This window comes from Asparagus officinalis, chromosome 8 (genome assembly GCF_001876935.1).
Source record: "Asparagus officinalis chromosome 8, Aspof.V1, whole genome shotgun sequence".
NCBI lineage: Eukaryota > Viridiplantae > Streptophyta > Magnoliopsida > Asparagales > Asparagaceae > Asparagus > Asparagus officinalis.
The window spans coordinates 7748032-7757153 of NC_033801.1; the positions used below are offsets into that span (position 1 = coordinate 7748032).

The 9122-nt window shown below is 35.9% G+C and overlaps 1 protein-coding gene across 1 annotated transcript; it reads right to left on the bottom strand.

Annotated features, from left to right (window-relative positions):
* On the bottom strand, nt 1666-8792 carry LOC109820550 (long chain base biosynthesis protein 1b). The gene is made up of 12 exons (XM_020386709.1): nt 8335-8792; nt 8140-8234; nt 7928-8019; nt 6610-6703; nt 6457-6529; nt 6219-6351; nt 5192-5366; nt 3079-3219; nt 2893-2988; nt 2583-2724; nt 2324-2451; nt 1666-1982 (listed from the first exon to the last, which is right to left on the bottom strand). Exons 1-12 carry the CDS (start codon nt 8438-8440, stop codon nt 1806-1808), a joined length of 1452 nt encoding a protein of 483 aa, XP_020242298.1. The 5' UTR covers nt 8441-8792; the 3' UTR covers nt 1666-1805.

The window sequence follows — 9122 nt, forward strand, 5'->3', positions numbered from 1 at the left end:
ATTTGTCTGGACTATTTTTCAAATTCCGATAATGCCCTTGTATTTGGGACATTTGAATATGTCCTCACACGCTACAAAAACTAGCAGCAGTGCCCTTAATGTCTGAAAAAATCAATCGTAATGCTCTCAAACTTTAAAAAAGTTAACTAACTATCCCAGATTCTTTGTTATGTACGCATCATGTGCATCATAATACTAGTTTCCTACTAAGACAAGGCAGTCCTTAATGAGTATAATTTTTATTTGTCTGGTTTACTTGAAGTCATAATTCTTATTACCAGATTAGAACTTATATGGAAATGCATGTCATCCTTCCATATATACTTTTTGTTCAAATTAAAGTTTCATAAAATCATTTCAAGAACGAAACTCAAAATCTTTGTTTGTAAATACCCCCATATTGCTCATATTCCTCACAAACAATACTCAGTGCGAGAATCCAAAAACCCTCTTGTTCTTCTCCTTTTATTATTAACCGTCATCAAAGATGATGAAACTCAAGCTTAGTTCCAAGGGATGAAGAAGTCGGACAAGAAAAAAATCCATTGTTCTTTCTCTCCGTCAAGATCTCATTCTTAAAGTAGCAATGCAAGTTGCAGCGAAGTCCTCAAACCCTCTCGAGGATATCCGAAGCGTAAGAGCATCGTACATGGTAACTTTAAATTCTAAACATAATTAACAACATATCAAAAGTTTTTATTTATGAGTTGATGCATTGTTTTTTTTTTCGTTTTAGGTGCAAGAGCTTCTGGCGAGCATCGAAGGAGAAGTTGGTGTGTTGGTTCCTCGCCGTTGATAAGGAGAGTAGGATGCAGTGGTGGGAGAAGGATGCGTATCTGGCTCTGCTTCAAAATTGCACAAACTGCGACAACCTTAACACCAACTTTGTTCTTGGGATGGTAAGTAAATAAAATATTTTTACAATTATTTATTATTTAATCCTATAATTTGGTGACGGGTTTTCTTCTGACTGATATTTCCTTTCATCAGGAAGAGCCGTACAACTTAAATAGGGCGAATTCAGGCCTGCAACATCTCCACCACGCAATGGATGGCGGTCACCTCAATGCAGCCTATTTCATGGGGATGGTGCTGTTCCGTCATGGGGCTGGTACACGATCCGATGCTACGAAAATCCTAAACAAAGTCTCGTCTGGAGATCTTTCGAGCAGATACAATGATAGAAGTAGCGACGGCTGGGTCAAGGACGATCAACGGCCAAGAGCCTTCTGCAGTCAAGTTTGTCGATGGACTTATGAGTGTCACCTCTTCTTTCGGAATATTTAAAACGATTGCCTATTGGCAAGATTTTGATGTTTCTCTTGAGGTCGTAGAAAATAGAGACAGCAATTATGTAATTTGATTATTCTGATATATAGTAATTCCGTTTTCCTTTTGAAAGTTTATTCGACTTCGATGTTGATCAGTACTGAAGCTTTGCCTGCTGTTGTTCCTCCGACGTCTGAGCCTGTAGGAACCTTCATCCGTGCGTCGCTGAATTTTGTTAGTTTTGCAAGACTGACAACAAGCCCATCTATAATATAGCCTACATAACTGCAAACTTGCTTTCTGATAACTATAATAATCTATTTGTATGAGCAATCATTGAGTAAATAGCCAGGGAGCAGAAACTAGTGTACTTCTAATTTGAATAAAAACACGTTATAAAATTGAAGAGCAAAATACATTTTTTATAGCTACAGTAGAATCTCAGTTTTTCTATCAAATGGTACGAGGGTATACAAGAGCAAACAGAAAGAAAATAATCTTATAGTTGAATTTCATGAACATGCTACAGTAGAATCTCAAGCAACCTCAGAAAGAACAGATGCGGCGACTCTCTTCAATGATTCTGATGCTTTCATCAGATCAGATTCAGAATGACCCGCAGAAACAAACATCTTGATGCCTACTGGAAGTCGGCATTTGTCTAGCTTTGATCTCTTTGTGGACACAAGGAAAACTGAATCTTCATTTAAGACCTGCATTATGTTCAAGGCAACATTCAGTGTTCAGTCATTTAAACTAGCACTGAAAGTCACTTAAACCCCCTGAACTTGTGTGTTTGCGTGTGTTGCTTTGTGTTGGTGTTTTCAATAAACTCGGTCACATGCTTGGCAGCCGTCAAAGTTAGCAGTGTTACTTAGGTGTGCTTTTTTATGGTGGGCGCTTGGAGAGAGGGAGGGGGGTTAGTATGTGAGCAAGTTCAGGGAGGAGGTTAAGATGAAAAAAAAATAAAGTTCAAGGAGTCATATTGAAAAGCACCCAAAGTTCAGGAGGGGTCAGTGGAATAAACCCTCTAAATTATGACCTAGAAGCTTACCCTATCAACAATTTTCTCAAGGAGTTTTAGGTCGCTCTCGTGGGATCCTGTTGGTTTCTTCAGTTGTAGGAGCACAATGGGTGATTGAGGATCGCTTGTCAGAGTCAATCCTGGTACATCTGATAAACCTGCATTTTTTGTAGTCAATTAGAGGACAAGTGAGAGAAGTATTAAATTTTGATGTAAATGAGTAACAGTGATAAAAGATGCAGTGGCAAGTATATAATTAAAAGTAAAAATTTTAACTCATGGTACTTACCTTTCCGTAACAAGGCAATATTGTTTCTCAATGATGCAAGTATAGAAGGATTTTCCTCCAAGCGATCAACTGCAGCAATTGCAGCAGTAGCAAGATAAGGGGGTAAAGATGCAGAAAATACATAGCCAGAACTACTGAGCCGCTGCAAAGACAAAGAGCAATCGGTTAAGCTACCATCAATTATAAGCATGTAATAGTCCATTCAATAAAATCTGGAGTGAATGTCAAGAAATATACATAAGCATGTAATAGTCCATTCAATAAAATCTGGAGTGAAAGTAAAAAATATATCAATGAATTGTAATCATACTTGGTGGTCGACGACCCTGACACCTCCTGTGCAAAATCCTCCGTCAGTGGCCAGTGCATTTCCCATACCAGCAGTTATTATATCAATCTTCTCAATCTACAAGAACACAGTAGTCCCTCGAACATTAGGAATTTAAATTGAAAGCAAAGTGGCAGCAGTAAGTAGAGTTAAAATTGCAAGACCTACCGGCACCCCATAGTGTTCGGCAAGACCACGTCCAGAATTTCCAAGTACACCAAAGGAATTGCTCTCGTCCAAAATAACACGAAAACGGTATTTCTCTTTTAATCTGACAATCTCATCTAATGGGGCTACTTTACCCGAATTCTGCGTAAAGAACATTTATATTTGAAGTAAGAATATGGGTAGAAACAAATAAAATAAAATTGATACATAACTAAATTTTATCTATAAACAGATGCCAACTGTTTGATGAAGGTATACAATGAGATTAAAAAATTATACATCTGGTATGAATAATATAGGACACACTTTGATAAGTTTTTAGATTAACATCATTTGAACTTTAAACTAATATCAGTATACAAATTTTCTTTATATCATACATAGGTATAACCAAGTGCATTATCCATACTCCCTATGTACATACGGGCGAAATTAAGTTACATCCAGTTGATTATATAAATAAGTTCATTAGATGAAAGAGTAAACTGGAAATTGATAGGGGAACCAAGCTGGGGGTTTTGGGGCCATTAAAAGTGCAGCGCCTGAATAAGGAATGCCTATGTATTATTTGTTGGTTACTTACTGCCTGAACTTATTATGGCAGGTCTTATACATTTATTATGAGAAACTTAATGATTTGATGCATACTACTTTGATGATTTAATAAATCTACTCTATGTATAAAAAGAAGCTTACACAAAGATTGATACATAAAAGGAAATCTGTATGGGCCCATCAGTTTTATGTTTTCAGCAATAAAATTGTATTACTAACAAGCAGGAAGTTTGAAATTTTGCAATAACATAAATTCTAAAAGTTTAAAAGGTGGATTAGTTTGGGATCCAAAATCAGCACAAAAAACTGAATCTCTCAATTGCCTACACCAAACTTCATAAAAGAAACAAGTAGACACAACATGTACAACACTCCAATACCAATATACGACTAAACAGAACCAACAGAGGATGGAGCATGCACCAACTAAATTAACCTAAGGTTAATATTTAAAGGAGAAAAAGGGAAAGCATACTTTTGTCTATACCTACAGGAGAAGAATTGCTGAACATTACATGGATATTCATATTGATCCTTCTTAGAATATTTCCTTTCTAGGAGGGTAAAATTTTAAAATTAGCATTGCTTAAGAGAAGCAATAATGGACAAATCTATGGCTCCTCTGCACTAATCAATCAAAGCAAGACAGCATATACAAGAGGCCATTTCAATGCAAACATAATAACCCAATGTGTAAGATAATTCAGCGTCATGTTAGTAGCTTATGCAGTAAATCCTATACTTCAATTATTAGTTTTACACAAATAATGTTAAACTAATAAATGTACATATCAGCAGATTCAGCACTGTTGCGGAATTGTGCAGGAAAATATATCAAAGCAGAATTTGTGAAATATAACTTCACCCTATATGCAAAATCTCAAAAATATGACTGTTTCAATAAAATGAAAGAAAATATGTGAACATTTCTCTCTACAAACTTTTCATATTATAAAACATTCCCAAACCATTGAGATATTTAGGGGGAAAAACAAGGTGTGATTTGGGACAAATAGGAATCAATCATGAAGTGATAGGTTTCAACACCAGAAATGAATTTAATGAAGCTTTAAAACAAACTAGCAGAGGAAACTGATTGAGGCAGTTATGCTTTGACACCAATTCAATGGCTTCCAGTATAACTGTTCTCTTTACAAATAACAGTAGGAATAATCAGATTGGAAAAAACAAACAAAATTATTGTGTGAATTGCTAGTGTTATGAGCATAAAATGGTTCAATAGTCCCTGCAAAATAAAGAGGGGAGAAGTTTTCTGTTTGACATGCAACAATTAGGTGCCTCTTCATTACCTTTTAATAAAAATGGATGTTACCATATTACAAACATGTTTTACATTACAAGAAGTGAAGGTTATATAAGCAGAGTCATATTCAAAGCAGAGAAATGTTTTTTTTAAGCACTTGACTTAAATTTCGATATATTTTTATTTTGAACAATTTTTGCATACATATAACACTTTAGCTGCAGTAAGAAAATTTGGAACTTTTGTCTCATTCTTAGAATAGAAGGAAATGAGAAATGTGATAGTAAATTCCACCTGGTATATTCCTTCAATAACAAGGTAGCGTCGCATCTTTTCTGCTCTCTTGTTCCCTCTAGTAACCTTCTCTAGGGTGTTTGCAAGTGAGGCCATGTCATTGTGCTTGAAGTAAACAACAGTGCTTCTAGAAAGATGTAGCCCATTTTGCACTGCCCAGCTAACACCCTCATCTCTGAAAGAGAAAATAAAACAATTCAATATTTTCCAAACAAATCTCTTGTTTTGGTATATCTGATGCACAAAGATTAGCAGTACATGGGCATAAGCAATAAAAAGGACATGATATAGTGAGAAATGGATGGACTCAAGCACATGCCTCCTTACGAAACATGGATAATGATCATATGATTTTCTTTTCCAAAGCAATAATAAATCATGAGAAGTAGCACTGGTATTGGTATTACACAATAAATATGATAGCATCTTCTGATATATGAATTGTTACAACAAGACAGCAATTGCATTCATAAAGTAATAGCTGAAATAAGGAATCAAAGAAAGAGCAACTTATATGCATGCATCTCAATAAGTTTGGGGCTTGTCAAGTAGTCAATCTTATTTTTGGACTGTGAAATTCAGTTGAGGAGCAACAGACTGATATGGTTACACTACCAACTTAAGAAAGAGAAAAAAAAACACACAAATGGGTATGCACTGTAAGGAGAGAAAAAAACGTAGAAAAACATAATTGATGAGAGATCAAAACACTCAAAATAAAAAACATAAAAGATAAAATAATCCCAAATTATATATAAAATTTCGTGAATGTTTAAGATGAATTAAAAGGTTATGAGTTTTTAGGTTGAATTTCATAAAACCTCCCGTGACTAAAGTGAAAATGCGTTGAGCAATACAGACTATTTTTTTCCAACAATCAGATTTTTCATTTTTCTAGTAATTTTGCAGCCAAACTTTCTACATAGTTTGCAATAGAAAAATCTAGAACAATGTAATTCTTCAATTGAAAATATAATAGAGAAAAAGAATAGCCGTCCACTCAAAATTAAAGCAACATCAAACTCACGCAACAATGATATCTCCCTTCTTCGCAAAAGCTGGAATCACACTGAAAATTGTCGAGATGCCATAAGAGTAGAGGACAGCATCTGGGGTACCTATAAACTTCGAAATTCTGGATTCACAATCAAGGTGGACATCTGCAGAACAAAGTAGGCCATCAATAAACACTGGGTTTTGATGGAGCTTTACATTTCAAATAAACACAAATGCAAAAACGTAATAGGAGTGGAAAAATATCTTACCAATAGTCCCATAGAAACCCCGAGGACCACAAGATCCAACACCGTATTTCTCCAATGAAGCAATGCATGAATCCTGCAATGCATTGTATTAGGATACATCCTGAGAAGAAACAACACAAAGTAGCAGTTCAAATGGAGAAAGTTCTCCCTCACATTTATTTTTTCATTCCCTAGCAATCCAAGATAATTTCCTGATGCAAAATTCACAACTTCTTTCCCATCAATTATGGTATGAGGCCCTGCAGCACTGCATGAAACAACTCAATCAGTAATAACATAATACTGCCAATAATGCATGTTTCATAACAGGAATAAAATATGCTATCTATTTATCATCAGCAATTTGAATCCTAATGATGGTCAGTAATCAAACATATGCAATATGGCTGTCCTAGTTGATTACCTCAGTGGACACTATTGATTTTCAAGAGTCTGTCCCTTATCTAAGTCAAACAAATATTTAGAATCTTGAAGAAGTAGAGAGAATTCTATAAACATTCACCAAGAGAAACCCGCTAAAAGAAAGATGACTTAGTAAAAGAAAGGAACAAACTCAGGGATCATCTCATTCGAATATACAACAAAACTGTGTGTATAAAGTGCAAATGTTAGTTGATTATTGTTTTTTGACAGAAGCAATATCTTATTGCATACAACACCAGCTATCGTGCATAAATTGCATGCAAATACATGATTTCAGGAGATCGAATATGTGAGAGGCACGCGCATGCGTGCGCGCGCACACAGAGAATTCAGGGTCGTCTAAAGGACGCAATTTGTGACCACGCTTTTCCAGTCATAAACAATACAAGAAGACAAGCTCACTAGGACACACAGTATAAAACACTGTTGTTTTGTTACATAATCCAGCATGCACCCATCATGTTCAAATTGTACGCACAAGTGCCTAGTGATGATGAGTAGAAAGTTATTTCGTCAAGTATCTAAAACACCGGAACACTCAAAAGTCCAAACTTAATTCGAATCGTTTGTTCATGCAAGGATATCCTCCCATTTACAACTGATACAAACATTAGTGATAGCATACAATCCATTTTCCTGACTTTGGTTTAGGGAAGGCAAAAGTCATTTGAACTAATATATACATATATATGTGTGTGTGTGTGCGCGCGCGCGCATTAATTACTTATTTGCATATGTGTGTACATACATACATACATACATATACATTCACATGGTTAGAGAGTGCATGAGAATGAGACACATCACGACCAAGCACAAAACTTGTGCTTGGTACCAAGTTCCTCCATATAGCTCATATGTATGTATGCATGTATGTATATAACATGTAAATTACTTTATTTATAAAGAATGCATATTTGTTACTTAACAAGATAAATGCAATGGAGTTTAGTTATTTTTGCTGATCTTTTTTCCCTAATAAAGCTCTAAATGAAGAAAATATCAAAACCATAGAATTAGAACTTCGCATAGTAAAATTATATTTCACCTTTCCAAAATTGGAGGATCTGCCTCCATCTCTTCTGTGATAGGGGGATGAAGAGGTTCTGGTACCCACTCATCACAAAGATCATCTATTTCCTGCAAAACAATACAAGATTGAGTCTTAATTCCAACAAAATAATTTTAATGGTCAAAAATTGAGAAATCAATCAAAGCGTGAGCATGGCTAGCTATCAGATAACAACAAAACCAATAAACCTTCTCAGTCAATGGCTTCTTCGGGGGCTTGTAACTCTTCCTCGAGAGTTGGAACAATATAACAACAATCAGAAGCACTTCAACAACCAAATGCCCTTCAAATTCAAGAAAATCAAACAAATCTCAATATATAACTACTTCAAACAAAACAAAATCAAAGATAAACCATGACCAAACAAAATTCAAAGAACCCACCATCAATATGAACCCCAAAAACGACTGCACGCGCCATCGGAGCATTGATTTTCGCCGACACCCAATCCAACCCAGCTGCGGTCATGTTCATAACGCCGGAATCCATCGAATGTCGCGCCCAAAGACACCCCTTTTTCTTATTTTCGACACCTGGGTCGGAATTGGAATTGAAAAAAGCGGGGGAAACCCTAAATTCCTTCGATGGGTCAGATCGAATCGATTGGAGAAAGGGGGGGAGTGAAGTCTCTATATATAAATTTCAATATCAAAGAAAGAGGAAGATAGATTCAAATCTCAATCGATGGAAGAGAAAAACGAGAGGGTGGGTCAATTTTGGGGAGCGAGAAGGTGAAACGAGAAGTCAAACAGTGTGAGCTCATGAGAAAAGACGAAAATGCCCCTGAAGTTGGGACGGGGATACGGGGAAGTCGGAGGTGGTTAATGAGGGGGGAGAGGGGCTTTTGTGGAAGAGGGGGCGGAGATTAAGAGGTGATGAAGAGGTCTTTCATATTATATATTGTTTTTCTTTTCCTTTGGGAATTCATTCCGTTATTTAAACCACGCGCTTAGTTTTAGCCTTTTTGGGCTTGACCCGGCTTCATTTGACCCATGGAGAGGGACAGCATGATAAGGCCGAAATCGTCGTGGTTTTTTCTTTTTTCTTTTAAGCAACGAAATTGTGATGTAAAATAATAAAATAAGTATTCTGCTCGTCTAAGTTTTGTTATATTTTTAAGAGCACGATAAATTTCTCATTAGTTTTAAAAAGAATGGATTTAATCTGAAAC